Source organism: Apodemus sylvaticus, chromosome 5, assembly GCF_947179515.1.
Source record: "Apodemus sylvaticus chromosome 5, mApoSyl1.1, whole genome shotgun sequence".
NCBI classification, from domain to species: domain Eukaryota; kingdom Metazoa; phylum Chordata; class Mammalia; order Rodentia; family Muridae; genus Apodemus; species Apodemus sylvaticus.
In genome coordinates, this window is record NC_067476.1 from 12,249,721 (window position 1) to 12,268,818 (window position 19,098).

Below are 19,098 nucleotides of genomic sequence, written 5' to 3' on the forward strand. Positions count from 1 at the left end.
TGACAGATAAAAATGCCACACCAGTATAAACAAGGGATAAGACATCATATGCTGCCTCTTGAGTTTACAAAGATGGAGAGAAATTCATGTTGATAAGACATGGAGAAATATCTTCTTCTGGTTTATAGACAGAACTAGAAAGTGGCTCAAGTGCCATGGCCTACACGGCAGTCCTTCCCCAACGTGGGATACTCCCCAGAGGTGGGGTGGTTAGTGGGTAAGTGTTTCCTGAGAGCTAGAGTGGGCCTTGAGGTGGACAAGAAATAACCCAAAAGAAACCACCCAGGAGAGACCAGGCGACACTCAACACCAATTCTCCTCTCTTGTAGTTGTTAGGGCGACTGTGGAAGCTGGACACTGCCTGAGGACAATGTCCCAACCTTGGTGTGGACGCCAGCTACACCTCCCACATAGACAGAGCTGGGCTGAGGAAACAGGGCCTAGGAAAACAAGGCTTGTCCCTCCAGATTCCTGGTCTTGGCTCCAAATTCCCAAACAGTCCTGGTCTGGAAAGTGAGGCTGAGAAGTGTGAAGCAGCCCCCCCCTCTCACACACCCCAAAGCATCTGAGATCCAAAGGACACTGACACCAACTGTGTCTCCTAAGCCTCACCACACCCCCCAAAGCATCTGAGATCCAAAGGACACTGACACCAACTGTGTCTCCCAAGCCTCACCCCAGCATGTATATCCCAGTCTGTATGTGTGCACATGTATGCACACATATTATGTATATGTATATGTATGTGTATATGTGTGAAGAGGTCAGGGGAGGCTGTGAAGTGCCTTCCTCTATGTGAAGCTCCCTGTTTTGTTAGATTAACTAACCAGCATGCTCCTGGCACCTGCTTGTTTCCAACCCCCAGCACTGGGGTTACAGGTACTTGGAGCAGTGCTAACTTTTATATGGGTACTAGGGATTTGAACTCAGGTCCTCCTGCTTTTACCGCAATTCCTCTTACTGGGTCTTCTCTCTAGTCCCCAAGCCAAGCCTTACTCAAATCATATGGTGGTGTGTGAAAAGGCAAGGTGTGAGGTTTGCAGAGACAGATGCACAGCCTGTTCTCTCAAGGGGGGTGGGTCAGCTCAGTAGCAGCTGCTGGTCAGCCCAGCAGGTTGGATCCTGGAGAAGGGGCTGTGCTCAGGATCTTTTTTTTTAAATATATATATTTTTATTTTCTATATTCTTTGTTTACATTCCAAATGATTTCCCCTTTCCCGGATCCTCCCTCCCCATATGTCCCATAAACTTTCTTCTCTCCATCCATTCTCCAATCACCTCCCTCCTTTTTTTCTCTGTCTTTATATTCCCCTCCAATGCTAGATCAATCCTTTCCAGGATCAGGACCTTCTCCATACTTCTTCATGGGAGTCATTTGTTATACGATTTGTGCCTTGGGTATTCAGGGCTTCTGGGCTAATTAATATCCACTTATCAGAGATTGCATTCCATATTGTGCTCAGGATCTTTAATGTAAGTGCACACACACAGCCAGACAGCCTCCTGGGCTCTGACCTTCACTGGCGACTTTGCAGACCCACAATCACACAAGTTCTAACAGCACCAAGTTCTCTCTCCTTGGTGGGCTCACTGTCTGCAGATATGGACAAAAAGCAACAGAGTCCACCTTCTTCCTGTCCCTCAGTGTCAGTCTCAGCCAGTCTCTAGAATTGCAATGCTGAGTGGTACCAAGAAGCCCTTCCCCCAAAGGCTGCTGCTTTGAACAATACTGAAAACAACCTTCAGGCTTCTGGTTATATTGGTGGTGTGAGCACACAGGTCCTCAGTGTCTGGCTCCCCCTCCCTCTCCCATCTTCCATTCCTGACCTGTCCCAGTCTTGCTGTAGTAAGAGAACTGAAAAGAGGCAGAGGACACTTATATGTGCAAAAAGGTACCCAACTATGGTGGCTTCACCCGAGAGGCCAGAGAAGTCAGAGACAGTGACAGCTACTGAGGATCCTACTCAGTATGAGAGCACTCTGCAAGATGATGTCTGGACACAGCCTCTGCAGCATTAGCCAATGTCCTCCTAGGATCTGTGTATTCAGTGACTGGGAAAAGACCCCCAGAGGAGGGAGTATCCTCCAGCACTTCAGAGAGGGGAGGTGGCCCCTCATCCCAAGCCAAGCAACAGGAAATACTAGGATGAACAGGCTCACCACTCTTAGACTAGATCGCAAGGCTAAGACCCCAGGCACCAAAGCAAGGAGGAGGAGGAGGAAGAGGAGGGGCATCCAGGCCCAGAGTGTAACCTGGTGCACATGGTGGGGAAGCAGCACTTTCCCTTCAAAGACAGGAGCTGGGGTAAAGAGAAGGAAACCCAAATACCACCACAGCGGGTGGGGAGGGAAGGGGAGAGGAGGGGAGGGGCAAGCTGAGTTTCTGAACCCAGCACAAGCTCTGGATGAAAACCAGGCCACTGCAGAAGACACCTCCCCACCCCCATCCCAAGCCCACACCAGGCTGGTGGGAGAAGCAGGACTAGCAAAAACCCAGCAAAGACGCCCATCTCTCATGTCTTGCCAGGCTCTGGGTATCTGGGCCAGATTTCTATACAGAACCACCTGGAATGAGGGTACAGTTAGAAGGGACTGGGTTTTGTCAATGAGGAGACTAAAGGGCTGTGTAGTCTCAGCTTCATCTGAGGGACAGGATTGAGTGGGAAAAACAAAAAATAAAATATCCACAGAGGAGGCTTGAAAGGTACATGGAGGGAAACTGAGGCTGGTTTCTTCTTGTTTTCTTTTTTCCTGGTTTTTTGAGTGAGGCTGGTTTCTCCTTCACCTGGCTGAGTCTAGCTCACTTAATAAGTGAGTCACAAAAGGACACGAGGCATCTCATAAGAGTCAGGAACCAGAAACTGCCTGGAAAGTCTTCAAGAAACAAAGAACAGCCATCTCTGCTGCAATCTCTCCCCCTCCTGTGGGCTTCTCTCTGGGTTTCTCACTGGGGATACACCCACAGTGCAGTCAAGGTTCCTGAGCACAGGGATCAGGCTGAATGTCAGCAGCTCCATCCCAATGCAGCTCTGAACAAAGGAACCAGGGCTGGCCTGATCCACACTAATCCTGCCTTAGAGCACAGCTGGGAGGAAGGAACACTGATGTTAGAGGAAGGGCAGAGGGGCGTCCTCAGGTTCTCAGGAGAGGAGGAGAATGTACATCAACAAAAATTAGGCACATTCCAGCTGTTACTAGTCCCCACTCCTTCCAGGATATCAGCTCGATGGGCACCATGCTGCTACCATCAGGCAGGGTCCTAGTCTTGGTGATGGTGGTGGAGGCTACTCTGCTGACCCTGACCTTCTGAAAGGAACGCCCAACCTTCCAGGCCTAGCTGAGTCATTAAACACAACACCTAGCAGTATCCCGAGGCCACAGCCTGGTCTTCACAGGTCTCTCTGAATATGAGAAACAAGAAGGTCTCCACTGCTGGGGTCTTCCTAGTCATACTTGGTTCTGGCTAAGGCTAATAAGGCCATCTCCTATCGCATACTTTCTATGTGTATGTCTCTAGTTGTTTCCAACTAGAGGAAGTAGACTATATAAATACCCTCACTTCGACACAAAAATCTGAGGCTCACAGATAAAAGTGTTGTGTAGCCCAAGACACTGAGAATTTGAGGACACAAGTCAGTCTGACTCCTGAACTTACAACCCTACAGCCAGGGAAGAAGGGGGACCATGTGGCTCCTACTTCCTCATCTCCAGTGTGCATGAGAACAGGAATGGCAGTTGGCTGGGTATCAGGAAGCCAGGGCATAGACATCTGTGCAGCTTACCTTGGCATAATGGGCACAGAGTAACAGGGGCAGTGATTGAAGAGCTTTTACTGTTTCTTGGGCAACCTGACAAGGTAAAAGCCACTGGGCTCTGCCTTTCTCTTTTTCTTCCATCAGAATCAAAAGCCACTGTCCTACACCCTACAGACTCAACAGTCCTGACCTTTGGCACTATTTACAGCTGGCCTGCATCACTAGTAACTGGATCTTGGTCAAGGTAGTTCATCTGTCCACAACCACCAAAGGGTCTGCTAACCACAGTCTCTCAGATTCCAGAACCAAGCCGGAACCCACCCTTACCGAGGATGCTGCTCCTATAGAATGGATCCTCACCTTACTGCAAAGCCAGACAAGTCCTGTCTTCTGGAGCTGGACTTTCCTGACCTCATTTTGCCCAGATATGGAGCATTGTTCCCCTCTGCACTGTCTCCCAAAGCATGTCCACTGGGCTCTTCCCCCATAACCATGTCCCAGCTGACTGAACTCCATGATAGTTCTGAGGAAACTGGCTCCACAAGCTGATTAGGAGATGCTCCCTTTCCTCTGCTTCTGTGTGACCATCCCATGATCCTTGTTCACATCTGCCTGGAGACTTTGCAAAGCTGGCAGAGGCCAGAGCCTGGGAGGGAGCTCATGTGGAGGGAGCTGTGAGATGACAGAGGCCTGCAACCTCATCTCAATGACAGGAGGGTGAAATCTCAGTGTCACCCCCTCAAAGTCTGGAATGCTGAGCAGGCTCCAGGCAAATATTTAGGCCAGCCTGCTCCCATAGGCACTGCATACAGGGAGAGGGGGCTGGGACAAATAGCCAGGAAGCAAACACGGGATTAGTAACAACTGTCGGAGAATTCAGAAACACCTACACTCTACGCTGGAGTCTGAACATCATCTAAGAATGCCGCAGTGTCTAGGAAACTAAGAAAGAAGGCTGTTGGTGCAGACAATGGGAGCTTTCTCAGAGGGTGTCTGGACAGCAGCTACCATGGACCCGTCTCCATCCTAGAGGTCCCCATACTTATGAATACTCCACTGGGCAAAGAAAGGCACAGATGACCAGGTGTTCCCACTGTGTTACCTGCAAATGGTGGAAACAAACATCATAGCTTCTCAAATGAGCTATCATCCAAGCATCTAAGTGTTCCCCAGGACCACAGCAAGAACAACAGTGTGTACATCCGCAGTCATTAAAAAGAATCCATGACACTGGCTGGGGAAAACATGAAAGGGGCAAACGCTATGTATGAAAAGCTCCCATCTGGTTAAAAACCTCCGGGTGGACCATGGAGTGACCAGCTGTAGACCATGTGGACAGGCATGCCCCCAGCTTCCAGTAATGGTGCCTCTGTGAGGAGCAGAGCAACTTTCACATTTTATTCTATAGACTTTGTAATGTAGATGATCTTCACAGCAAGCAGTCATTTTTAACGACTTTGTAGAGTGGGTGCCCAGTGCTGTCCCAGGGCACAACCTTTCTGGACATGCACACAGGAAGGAAGGGAGTCTCCCTCATATGCCCAGAGCCCAGGGCACACAACACTCCTCAAAGGCAACCTTCTGGGTTTTCCAGACCCCAGTGATCATCCCCAGAAACCTTCCTCCTTATAGATCTGCAAGTGGCAACCATTGTAAAACATCAATCCCCCTGCAGTCAGCTTCCAGGAGGGCCTGAACTCTGTTACTGCAGAGTCTCCTGCAAGTACACAGTGGCAGTTCGTTTTCGTTCCCATAAAGATGGAGCAACAAAGAACATCTTCAGAGTGAGGTGTACAGACCAGCTACCTTCATCTTTTCAATGTTGTCTCAAGCCCCAAAACCCCCTTATCTTATAGTTTCTGCCATGGGAACGTAGGCATGTGTGAGGCAGGTGCCTCTGTCTTCAGATGTGAGCATCAGTCAAGCTGCAGGCTGGGGCTGAGGTCTCATGTGAAGGCTCAACTCTTGGAAAGAATCTGCTTCTTTGCCCCAGGGGCTTCTTCATAAACTGAAGAACACAGGTTGGAGTACTGCAGGAAGGGTGACCCCTGAGTAAGGTGGAATGGGCAGTCTTTTATCTCATCTCTAAGAGCACTCCATCATTGACCTTATTCATACCCTACAGCTGCAAAATAAGCTAAAAATAGTGCCTCAGAGTAAGGGGTGTGTGTGTGTGTGTGTGTGTGTGTGTGTGTGACTCAGCACCTGTCACACGAATTATGTGACTACTATTAATGTTACTTTCTCTTTAGAGAGCCAAAAGCTAAAGGGAAGTCAGGGGAATAGGTTCCCCATGATGTTGGGTGACATCAATCACCTGTCACATGAATTATGTGACTACTATTAATGTTACTTTCTCACTAGAGAGCCAAAGGCTAAAGGAAGTCAGGGATGGGCTCCCCCTCCCCCGTGAGAACCCAGGTCCCTCCCTACTACTTGAATGCTCTTTAGTGCACAGCAGCATGCTTAGGTCCTTACCTCATTTTGTAGGCCTAGACAAAACCTGACCCAGAGCAAGGCTGAGGGTTGGTCTACCTCAAGTCCCAGACTGGCTGGGAGCCAATGTGCCCTGAGGGCTCCTCTCCTGACCACTGTGTTTTTCTCCTTCTGTTTATCTCCATGGAAACTGAGTTGGTGAACGAAGGACCTTCAGGCTAGGTGGAACCCTAGCCCCACCATGAGCTCAGTTAAACTTGGTATTCACCTGGCCTACAGATTATAAACAATACGTCAGATTGTTGGGGAGTCTCATTTACAAATTGGGGGGATTTGATAATATCCATTGGCCTCTTGCAATGTCCTGGAGAAATTTAATTTTTAAGGTAACAAATCTGGAGGCTGTACAACTAAAAGTAATTTTCTCCCTTCTAGAAGGGAATAATTTAAAGCAATATATAGCTTACCACAAAAATCATGGGAAAGTATCTTTGAAATCGCTTGTCTTGTTGTGCCTGGGCTGAGAGGGAAGTACCTTCCTGCTTGTTGGATCCCAGGCGGGCTTGGATGGCTGCCTTGAGGAAGGAGAAACATGTCTAAACAGTTTCGCAGCTGGAGGAAGGGGACTGCAGTCAGCCCCACAGGACTGTGGGTGCAGCAGCGGGGAGAGAAGCACACCCATCACCTCTGCTCCTCGGGTCCAGTTTAGACCTTCTCTGGAGCACTGATACCCCCTCTCCATTCTTAAGACTTGTAGCCAGCCCCAGCTCAGCAAGAAGATTCCCAGCTAGAAAGCCAGGCGGGGAAGGTAGGAGGCGATTAGACAGAAAAATGGAAGAGTCAGAGAACTGAGGCCAGGCACACGCAGAACAGCAACTGTCGGGCAGGAGCTATGGAACAAGTGAGTGTTCCTGAGGGATCCTCCGAACACATGGGGTGGGGACTGAAAAGGCAGGGCTCCTTCACGTGGGTGGACTTTTCTCTACTGCATGTTAAAGGAAGAGACTCCCTCAGTGCTGGTCAATGTGAGGTCATCTTCATTACCCCACAGCACGAAATGCTACTGACAGATTCAGTATGGAGCAAAGGGGCCCCCACTAGGGTAACAGCTATTGAGATGAGTGTCTCTAAGGACAGTGTGCCTCGGCCCTGCTGGCACTGACTGCATCTGCTGTATAAATACAATCCATGCAGACCATGCTCACTCTTTCAATTCCATAAGAGGAACCACAGTCAAAAGCACACCTGAATTCTCAAAGCCCAAGAGCAGAGTCTGTGGGTCTCAACAAGGTGCAAGGGCTACATCCACTTGGTCTTGGGTCTTTCTAAGGCTTTGCTCTCTGATGAGTCATCTATAAAGGTCTTTCCCTCCCCCTGGCACTCTGAACTTCAGTGACTCATCACACACTCACACACGACCTCTGGCAGGTCTTCTCTCCTCCATCCAGAATCACTGGAAGACACTCAGTGTGCTACAGTCACAAAGGTGTACCTAAAATGCAAACCCTGCAGTGGCTTTGCTTAAAACTTTCCCTGTCCCCACTGCCCTAGACAGCCAGGTCACAGTCTGGGCCCTTAAGTGTCCAACCCCTTAGGGGCCTGTTCCCTTGGTCCCATCTAGCTACATCCTCTGACACACTCCCTCTCCATCATTCTTGACTCTCTAGCCAGTTTTTCTGCCAAACATGTTTTCCCAACTCACTGGAACCCAGGCAAGGTGTGCCTCAGCTTCTCCCTCCTTAATGTTCGGCCTCCTTCTCATTCTTTGCACACAACCAGTGCTCAGGGCCAGACTGTGAGATGACTGAGACCACACAGTGTCTGCTGAGGTGGTCATTTGCTGCTCTAGGAGATCCTGACAGTTGGTTGGTCAGTTGGTCGGTTGGTCGGGCGGTTGGGCGGTTGGTTTTTTAAGGTTCTTTTAGTTTCTGGCAGTTTGACCCAGTTGCTGGCAAAGAACTTGCCTCTGTTCTAAATTTCAAAATTTATATTTAAGAATAAATGCTTTATTTTCCAAATGGAAGGGTTTGTTTGTCTGAAGGAGTAGCTCAGGCTCTAGAACTTTCTTTCACACATTCATGGTCTGGGTAAGTTTCCCAGGAACTTGTTTGCATCCCCTTGCTATTTAGGGCTGTCAGGAGGTCTGGTTCTTTGCTCCTTGAGACATAATTTTCCATACTGCTATGGTACTTTGAGATCGGCACAAAAACATTTCGAATCCATCACATTCCTAATTTTATTTAGCTATTTCCTGGAAGGAATAGTGAGTAGTGACAAACCACATACCTCTAGATCAAAACAGTGGCTCAGAAGTGAGTGGTAAAGCTGCTCTCCCTCCCATTTCTATCAGAAGCAGGTGCTAAGGATAAGGAGAAGTGCTGCCACACTGACCCGGGGACAGACAGACAGACAGACCGGCTATTCCCTGTACTATTTCACAGTCTGGAAAGAACTAGTGTAAAGTCTGGGTTTTGGGGGATTTTTTTTTGTTGTTTTGTTTTTTGGGTTTGTTTTGGTTTGTTTTGGTTTGGTTTTTGTTTTTTTCTTTCTTTTTTTTTTTTTTCTACTTAGCGTCTGTTTATTTGTTTGCCTTAATGTATTGATTTCTTTTTTTTTCTCTGTAAACTTTTTTTTTCACTTTTTTTTAATTCGATATAATTTATTTACATTTCAAATGATTTCCCCTTTTCTAGCCCCCCACTCCCCGAAAGTCCCGTAAGCCCCCTTCTCTTCCCCTGTCCTCCCACCCACCCCTTCCCACTTCCCCATTCTGGTTTTGCCGAATACTGTTTCACTGAGTCTTTCCAGAACCAGGGGCCACTCCTCCTTTCTTCTTGTACCTCATTTGATGTGTGGATTATGTTTTGGGTATTCCAGTTTTCTAGGTTAATAACCACTTATTAGTGAGTGCATACCATGATTCACCTTTGGAGTCTGGGTTACCTCACTTAGTATGATGTTCTCTAGCTCCATCCATTTGCCTAAGAATTTCATGAATTCATTGTTTCTAATGGCTGAATAGTACTCCATTGTGTATATATACCACATTTTTTGCATCCACTCTTCTGTTGAGGGATACCTGGGTTCTTTCCAGCATCTGGCAATTATAAATAGGGCTGCTATGAACATAGTAGAGCATGTATCCTTATTACATGGTGGGGAATCCTCTGGGTATATGCCTAGGAGTGGTATAGCAGGATCTTCTGGAAGTGAGGTGCCCAGTTTTCGGAGGAACCACCAGACTGATTTCCAGAGTGGTTGTACCAATTTGCAACCCCACCAGCAGTGGAGGAGTGTTCCTCTTTCTCCACACCCTCTCCAACACCTGCTGTCTCCTGAATTTTTAATCTTAGCCATTCTGACTGGTGTAAGATGAAATCTTAGGGTTGTTTTGATTTGCATTTCCCTAATGATTAATGAAGTTGAGTATTTTTTAAGATGCTTCTCCGCCATCCGAATTTCTTCAGGTGAGAAATCCTTGTTTAACTCTGTACCCCATTTTTTAATAGGTTTTTAATAGGTTTTTAATAGGTCTGTCTTCTGAGCTAGGGCTGTTCTGCTTCAAGATGAGAAGTGAAGTTTAACTGTGTCAGGGGGAACGAAGCCACCTGAAGGCTGAAGGGCAGGAACATGGCCACTTGAAGGGCTCACTCCAAACCAAAGCAGCCTCTTAGAGGACTCAGGGGGGCCTCTGTGAAGCACCTGCTAGAGAAAAGCGATCCAGGGCAAGGAGGACTATTTCTGTCTAGACATGCCAAGTAGCAAAGGTCCCAGAGGCCAGAGCAGACTGCCGGATGACCTAGGAAGCCCCAAGACAACACTGCTTTACAATCCAGCTCCAAGACTCATCATAGGAACTGCCTCAGTCCACAGAGAATCAACAGGTAACTTGTTAAGGAACAGGTAGGAAAATGACTTCCCGAATTGCAGAGATGGAAAAGGGCAGGGTCAAGTTCTAGGCTGGCATGACCACTGGCAACTTCAAGTGCCTTACCTAGTGAGATCACACAAAAGGGCCAGCAAGGGGACAGGCATGGAAGGTGAGTGACACACAACAGCTCTCACAATCATTCCTAGAGAAAAATGACCCTTAGTGGATAGAGGGAGGAAGATGGAAGTTCATGACCATCCTTTGCCACATAATGAGTTCAAGGTCAGCCTAAAATATATGAAACCAAGTCTCAGAAAAAATAGAGCTGGGGGGGGAAAAACATTCTTTTTTGTTTGTTTTTGTTTTTTTGTTTTTTGAAATGGGGTTTCTCTGTGTAGCCCTCGCAGCTGTCCTGGAACTCACTCTGTAGACCAGGCTAACCTCAAACTCAGAAATCCACCTGCCTCTGCCTCCCGAGTGCTGGGATTAAAGGTGTGGCCACCATTCTTAATGACATTAGAGCACCTACTCACTCTGCCTGAACACATGGCAGCCATACCCCTCCCAACGGCACCTTTGTACCGATCCCCTTCCTAGATGACAGTCTTGTCAAGCTACAGGAGTTGTGTACATGAGCATGCATTCTCTCTTGGGACAGCCACCAAACACATATTACACAGCAGCTCACAGAAAACCAGAAGAAGGAAACAGGAAAGGAGATGATTACACTGGGGGAGAGAAAGAAAAAGAGAAAAGGAAAAAGAGAGAATAAAATCAAGGCTCCTCACATTGGGTAAAGCCAGGGGAAGCAACTTAAAATACTAAATTCACACCATGGTCAAAGAGTCATAAGTTACACAGTCATACATACATGCATAAGTGTATATTTATATATATATATATCCTTATACATGTTTATATATCCTTACACCATCAAATTAGAATGATAGATATATATCACCAAAAATATTACTGCCAATTAAAAATGTTACAATTGCTTTATCATCAATTTCAGATGAGTTAAATACAGAAAAAGCAACACCCTGTATTAATAAAATGCAGTAAATTTAAAAGCAGAAAGATAATGTGATCGATTTTGAAAATCCAAACTGTAAACTTTAATTATTTGGGAAGATGAATGGACAAACTCTAACAGGGCATATGAGGAGAGGAGAGAAGGGGTGGGGAGGGGAGAAGAAGGGAGGGAAGTGGGGAGGGGCAATAATATAAACTAATAAGGACCACGGAAGGCAAATACACCTTTAATCCTAGCATCAGGAAGGCAAAGGCAGGTAGGTCTCTGTGAGTATGAGGCCATTCTGGTCTACACAGTGAGTGTGAGACCAGCCTGGTCTACACAGTGAGTTTCTGGCCAGCCAGCAGGGCTACACAGTGAGACCTTATATAAAATACACACACACACACACACACACACACACACACAGAGAGAGAGAGAGAGAAAAGTTAATATTTATAAAAGAAAACTGCATAACACATTATGGTCAAAATTTAAATAAGGAAAAAAAGTTCTCCTTGCTAATAATTTTGAAAGGTTGGAGCTAGAGAGATGGATCAGAGGTTAAGAGCACTGACTGCTCTTCCAGAGGTCCTGAGCTCAATTCCCAGGACCCACATTGTGGCTCACAACCATCTGTAATGAGATCTGATTCCCTTTCTGGTGTGTGTAAAAATAGAATAATCATAAACATAAAATAAATAAATTTTTTAAAAAATAATAATTTTAAAAGATTGGTCAAATAAATAGTTTCTTATTTAAGAATAGAAAACCCATGTAATGACTATGCTTACAGAAGCTGCTTCAAAAGTTGCTGAAGGTCTATGTAAACTGTACTAACCTGCAGCATCAGGAGTCTCTTCTAGAAAAGCCTTTCCTTCCCTGGTTATTAAAACTGTTTTAGATCAGAACAAGATTGGTTTTCTCCTGAAGACCAAACACATACAGCATTTTTATGTATCAAAACTGGCAAGATAAAAAGGAAAGAAAAATAGATTTGAAATGAAAATGTCTGCCGGATAGTGTTGGCACATGCCTTTATCCCAGCACTCAGGAGGCAGAGGCATCTCTGAGTTTGATCTGAGTGGATCTCTACAGATCGAGTTATAAGACAGCCAGGGCTACACAGAGGAACCCCGTCTCGAAAAAGCAAAAGAACAAGAAAGGAGGCGGCAGCAGCATGACTTATTGTTTCAGAACAATAACCTTTAAGGTGTACTCTGAGCACATACGCTGACCTACTTCCCTGCGCTTCCAAAAAGCCATGACGATGTTATCCACACTCCCAGTGTTTCCAGCAAAGGCCGTTCACCACTGACAGTGTAAGCAGGGTAAACCGCAGCAGAGGTGAGCAGGGCCTAGGCTGAGAAATCCAACTGCCTGCACGGAGCCACAGTGCAGACAGACAGCAGGAAGTGCCTAATTTGAGTACACACCTTTACACATGCCCTGAGGAGTGAGATACAAAGAACAGTATCTTCTAGTGGATAACTAAAGAAACTTTCTCCTTCTACCAATTCCTATAACAAACACAGTATTTTATAACTGGAAATTTTAGCAATTGTTATTAGAATTTCTTTTGCTGAATTTTATGAGACATACAAATAATGAGCAGAGAACTAGAGCAGGGGGCTTATGCCTAGGTCTGTCCCCCAGCTTGGAAGAATCTGAATGAACCAACAAGACATTATGACCTGCTGACATGACCTATCTGGGCTGCAGCCTGGAGGCCTGGGGCCCTCACAGCTCGGGAGCTGGGGTCCTCGGAGTCCAGGTCTATAAGACAGAGTCACCTTGTCTCCACCTCACGAGTGCTCCTATCCTGGGAAGCATCAATAGCCTGCTCTAACCAAGGAGCCACCCAAACCACCTCTTTATCCATGTCCCTGCTGCATCCTGGAAACATCTCAACTAGAAACTGTAAACACATCTTCTTTGGCCCTGAGCATGTTACATTGCCTGGAAAGTTAATAATAAAATAAGCCAGCTGAGCCTCATACCTAGATAGGGAATGCTGGGCACCATCTTCAGACTCCGGATGTAGTCCCGAGTTCGCTTGTAGTTGTCTTCTTTAGACATCAGGTAGTCCAGTTTCTCAAAAGTGGTCTTGTCTTTTCGATTCAAAAGCTGAAATAAGAAGAAGTTTATCTGAGAGGGGAAAACATAAACCAGAAAAGCTGATAGGACAGAGGCTGTGACAAATGACAAAAGGAAACACCTGGATGTATGTCCACACTATATCGAACCCTGGGTGGAAGTACAGATGCTAAAAGGCATCTGTCTCACAGGTGTCCGCCTTGGAGCCGCCTTGCCCACTGGCACTGCACGTTCCCTAACCCCTTCAATACTGATCTCAGCAGGGGCAGATGCAGTGCAGGGCTCAGGGTGTCCCCAGGACAATCACTCTAAAGCTCTAGCCAGTCTCTTCTGCCAAATGCCTCAAGCTGAAAGATGCCACATGACTCAAGCAATGTGCTATGAGGACATGATAGTGCTGCCCCTTGGGGCTCTCCTCCAGACTCCCTCCACATCCTGGGTCATATTTCACTGGGTATAGTGGTCCACAAAAGAACCTTCTTTTCTTTAAGCAGCCACTGGCTAAAGAAACTCAATGTGAGCAAGCATATCAGAAATGGGACACACGCTCTGTGATGACCAAGCGCTGGTCGTGTGAAGCTACTGACCTGGGAGAGAGAGGATGGCTCAGTGTACACACTGAACCTTCCAGAAAGAGGTAGAGACCTTAACTCCTGGAGTCTGAACCTGACACTGAGGACTTACAGAGTAGCTATTTGACACATGCCAAGTTAAAGTCTAGTGCCAGGAAATGCCAAGATGCGTCTTCAAATGCAATGCTTTGAGGAAAGGAGTTCAGAAGAGGAAGCCATGCTTAAAAAGAGGGGCTGGGGTAGAGCACTAGGATGTATGATTTGGGCATAGCATAAGAGTAATGGGGACTTCTCCCAATTCCATTACTGAGACTGAAGATCAACAGCTGATGGTTAAGGCCAGGAGTATAAATGAAGGAGACCTTACATCTGGCATGTCCTTGGTCAAACTTAGCCTTGAGAGTCCAATGATCTATGTAAGGACATCAACCAATAGAGCTGCCATGCCCATCCGACCAAAGCAGGCCATTGTCCAGCAGCCTATGTGGCAAAGAAAAGTGGATCAGGGGCTGATAGCATTCAGAAAAGCAGAAATGTCAGTGCAGGTCCTGGGACCTCAGCCTGCAGGACCCACCCTTGGGTGCAGATGCCTGCTGCCTGAGAGAGCCCAGTCTGCTTTGGGAAGGCTCAGTCGGATCCCTCCATCCTCAGTCTCTGAAGCCAACAATGATTTAGCCATGGGAAAGCATACTCTGTTTGGGTGGTGATGGCCCAGGTACAGCACAGGGGAGGCAGATTTATTTTAGAGGGAAGCCTCCAGAGCTGAAGCACCCAGAGACTGAGGAACAAGTTTTTATTTCTCCATGGAGACTTTCCAGACACACAAGGACAGGGACACTACACAGATGCTAGGAGCAACTCTGTTTAACTGGCTTATTTTAAGCTATTCATCACAGTAACAAGAGACGGCGGGAAATGATGCCATCTTCTACTGGCCGTGGAAAGCACTATTATATACAACTCAGCTGACCTCTGTGAACCCAAAGGCAAAAAGAAGCAGGGACTGCTGCCTGTATTTCCGGTTCACCATCACTAGGACTGGGTGGCTTGTCCAGGTATCTCTGGGATCCATGGCTCTGTGGAGATCTGGACAGACACATGTTGTAGCAGCATGGCAGATGAGAGCAGTGAGTGGTGACCTGTCAAGCAGACGCCCCATCAAGAAGAGCTAGCTACATAGAGGGACTGGAGAGATGCTCAGTGGGCAAGAGCATGTGCAGAAGACCCAGATTTGGTTCCCAGCACCCACATGGCAGCTCAAACCATCTGTAACTCCAGCCACAGGGGACTCCAATGCCCTCTTCTGGGCTCTCAGGGCACCAAGCATGCAAGTGATATACAGACATACATGGAGATAAAATACCTATACACTTAAATTAAATAATACCTTTAATGTTGGAAAAAGGGGGCATATACAGAGACATCGTTTGATTTTGTTTTGTTTTGTTTTTTTTCTTTCAAGACAGGGTTCCTTTATGCATCCCTGGCTGTACTGAAACTTGCTCTGTAGACCAGGCTGGCCTCAAATTCACAGAGATCCGCGTGCCTCTGCCTCTTGAATGCTGGGTGAGTTTAAAGGTATGTACCACTGTTGTATGTAGCTTTACACCACCACTTTTACTACAGGAGGTAACCACAGTACCAGTCCCTCCCAGCTTCCTTTGAATCCATGGACAAAAGACACACACACAAGTTTATTCCTTCTTAACTTGCCTTAGGATACAATTGCTGGGTGTTACTATCTCCTGGCTGGAAAAGCATGCTCTTAATAATATTTTTAATTTCTGTTCTTCCCACCTGTCCTAAACTTCAGTGGCTAGTCCCACCTGCAAATATCCCTGATCACCGCCTGTAGTAGTGGGCACAGGCCCCAGTTCCTCCAGAGACCTCACATGGCTGCTGGCTTCTCCCTCCAAAGCATGACAAATAAACCCCTCTCTTCCCTTGCATCTGTCTTTTCCTCCCGGGACCCAGAAGTACCCCTGTGCCCTCCACCCAGAAATTGGCCCCCAGCTTTCTTTACTGACAGATCAAGAACCAATTGGGAACAGGACCTTAGCATCAGAACCACCCCCTTCACATCACCACACCTGTTTTTTTTTTTAACTGATACATACAAACTAGAACCCCACTGACTTCTTTGAATCATCTACATTCATCCAGTTGTCACACAAACCCCGCTGCCTTCACTCAAACTGAGGCTGAGTCATTCGGATACCCACACAGCTAGTTCTCTGGTCCCCTGGGCCACTGCCTATGTTCCCACCATGTTCAGTCCACCTACTAGGAATCCAACCCTGTATAAGCAGCACCTCAGATTTCTGGGTGCTTAAGACTATAGGTCTGTCACCCCTCTCCTCCCTAGATACACACACACACACACTCACTCTCTCTCTCTCCCTCCCTCCCTCTCTCTCTCTCTCTCTCTCTCTCTCTCTCTCTCTCTCTCTCTCTCTCTCTCTCTCATAGAAGGGCTGGATTTTGTGACTCTCCTAAATGACTCCATTCTGTAACTACAAAGGAAATCAGGTCATGATCAGATTTCTCAAGAATAATTTATAAGTTGCTTTAAGAAGAAACTTAGCAGATTTTCCCACGATGTGTTTGACAACCAACTGAGATTTTCCTTTACTAAACTGAAGGAATGAATCAGATAAAATAGGACTCAGGACACAAGAGTTGGATTGGGGGGTACTGCTCAATAACAGTAAAAGGGACTCTGGGATACTCAATGAGATATAGGTCTTAGGAACAACTGGTCCACATGAAACAGCTCAGGAGAAGACCTGCCTGGTAGCACATCAGCACAGGGGATGGTTTATGAAATAAAAATAAACAACTTTAAGATTATGTATAAGTCTGGGGAATAGGTGGCTAATATGGGAAGGGAACTTTTACAGTTATCTGTGTGAAGACAATGTGTGTGTCTACACATGAGCTTCTGGGGCTGAACTCAGATCACAGGGCTCAGGTCAAAGTGTCTTTACCTGCTGAACCAACTCACTGTCCCGAACTTTTTTAAAAAGAGAATTGGAATGACCAGGTAAACTACTCAAGAAAGCACAGAGTACTCCTGTTTCACCTTCTGACTACAGTGAAATCTGCTCACACGCTGTTAGTCAGTAGGACCTGACTTCTCATTTAACAAAGATGGCTGAACTATTGTGATGGAGAAGTATGGAGACTGGACCTAGAAAACTAAGCTAATATGTCTATACATTGCCTAAAGTAGGTGGGTCAAGAAACCGTAGTAAATGCTCATGGGTGGAGCTGTGGTGTAGACTCCAAGAAGAAACCACCAACCTGGAAGGCTCCCCTCTAAAGAGGGAGGGAGCGGGAAGAGCAGGGAGGATTAGGGATGTCAATGAGCCTTTCAGTGCTTGGCAATCTTTTTAAATTAATGTGCATGAGTTATGCTGATAAAAATTCAGATTTGGGTCTTTAAAAACAGGGTTTGCTTATTCAGAAAATAGCAGCACTTTCACATTTTAAACTTTTACTACAGATAGAATCAGCAATTGTGACCCTCCCGTGAACTGAGGGTCTCTCAGATTTCAGCATTTATTAAAAAAAAACCCAGGAAAAGGCCATCAGAACTACACGTAATCCAGCCATTGTTCAACCAGAGTCATACTGCAGCCATTATGCTCAGGGAACAAGGTAAGGAAATGAGATTATGAAAAACCTCATAGCACAGGACAGATAGAGGAGTTCAGTATGGAATAAAATGGGGGCATTTTAGAGTACTTTTAAATCTCTTTGGCTATATAATATCAGTTGAGGAAAAAAGGCTACGCCCCAGATCTACTGCACTGGAGAGTACTGTACACAGCACTGGGGAAAACTATGACTTTGAAACACAGTGGAGTCGGGAAGTGTTGGGGCACTGTCCATGAAGCTTGCTATCATTCCAACTTACTGCAAGGCTGCTTTTGTGTCTCACTTGGCAGATGACACCTGTAAGGGCACAGTGGTGCTGGTCTAGCTTGCGCTGTTTCCCCTTCCCTCCCCACAGAAGGAATGCGGCTGAAAGGCAGTCACAGGACAGAGGAACAGAGAGGACGAAACATCACAATGACTGGGAAGCAGGTGTATTAGAAACTTCTGAGTCTCAATAATCCTTATAAGATAAAGGTAAGAAAAGACAAGACTATGAGTTTTTGACAAGATGTTCTTGAGATCACAGCAGGCTGAACCATTATTAGCAGAAATCTATACTGAAAGGAAAATCTATGCTGATAAAAATCACTTATAATTAAACAAGGACATCCAAAATAAATGAGCTGAACATTCCAAGCAAGAGGCTAGAAAAGTGGGGAGGTAGGAACACCTTAATGCGCAAACTGAGAAACTGATAAGGTAAAAACAGAAGAGAGCTGACTACCACACTTCCACCAAGGACCAGACCCCAGAGCCATTTTATAAAATATCAACAAAAAAGAGTAAAACCAGAAGCCTTACTGCAAAGGCAGGAAGCAGTTACATACTATTAGCACTGAGACAAGCCCAGACCACATTCTCAACATGAACTCCAATTACAAGGTAAAAATGGAGTTCTGTGTTGTTCATTTTCACAGGGCCCTTCCAAACAACAACTGAGACTGGGAAGCACAAAGGCCCCAGGAGGATCCAGGTAGGAGGACAGCCCTGGATGTAAGCTGCTCTCCTTGTGCTCCCAGGGCCATGAATGTACACCTGCTATCTGACAGGGCCACCAGTGTGCACCAGCTATCTGACAGGGCCACGAGTGTGTACCTGCTATCTGACAGGGCCACCAGTGTACACCAGCTATCTGACAGGGTCACGAGTGTGCACCTGCTATCTGGCAGGGTCACCAGTGTGCACCTGCTATCTGGTAGGGCCATGAGTGTACACCTGCTATCTGGCAGGGCCATGAGTGTGCACCTGCTATCTGGCAGGGCCACCAGTGTGCACCAGCTATCTCGCAGGGCCACCAGTGTGCACCTGCTATCTGACAGGGCCACGAGTGTGCACCTGCTATCTGACAGGGCCATGAGTGTGCACCTGCTATCTGACAGGGCCACCAGTGTGCACCTGCTATCTGGCAGGGCCACCAGTGTGCACCTGCTATCTGACAGGGCCACCAGTGTGCACCTGCTATCTGGCAGGGCCACCAGTGTGCACCAGCTATCTGGCAGGGCCACCAGTGTGCACCTGCTATCTGGCAGGGCCATGAGTGTACACCTGCTATCTGGCAGGGCCACCAGTGTGCACCTGCTATCTGGCAGGGCCACCAGTGTGCATCTGCTATCTGACAGGGCCACGAGTGTACACCTGCTATCTGACAGGGCCACCAGTGTGCACCTGCTATCTGGCAGGGCCACGAGTGTG

At 46.8% G+C, this 19,098-nt stretch overlaps 1 protein-coding gene across 5 annotated transcripts in view; it reads right to left on the reverse strand.

Moving 5' to 3' along the window:
- Window positions 1-19,098, reverse strand: part of Ralgps1 (Ral GEF with PH domain and SH3 binding motif 1) — a 237,172-nt gene that overhangs the window by 107,755 nt on the left and 110,319 nt on the right. For all 5 annotated transcript variants that reach the window (XM_052182232.1, XM_052182231.1, XM_052182229.1 and 2 more), the window contains one exon: window positions 13,078-13,204. In XM_052182232.1, coding sequence (XP_052038192.1) covers window positions 13,078-13,204 — 127 coding nt within the window. The remainder of the gene's footprint in view (window positions 1-13,077; window positions 13,205-19,098) is intronic.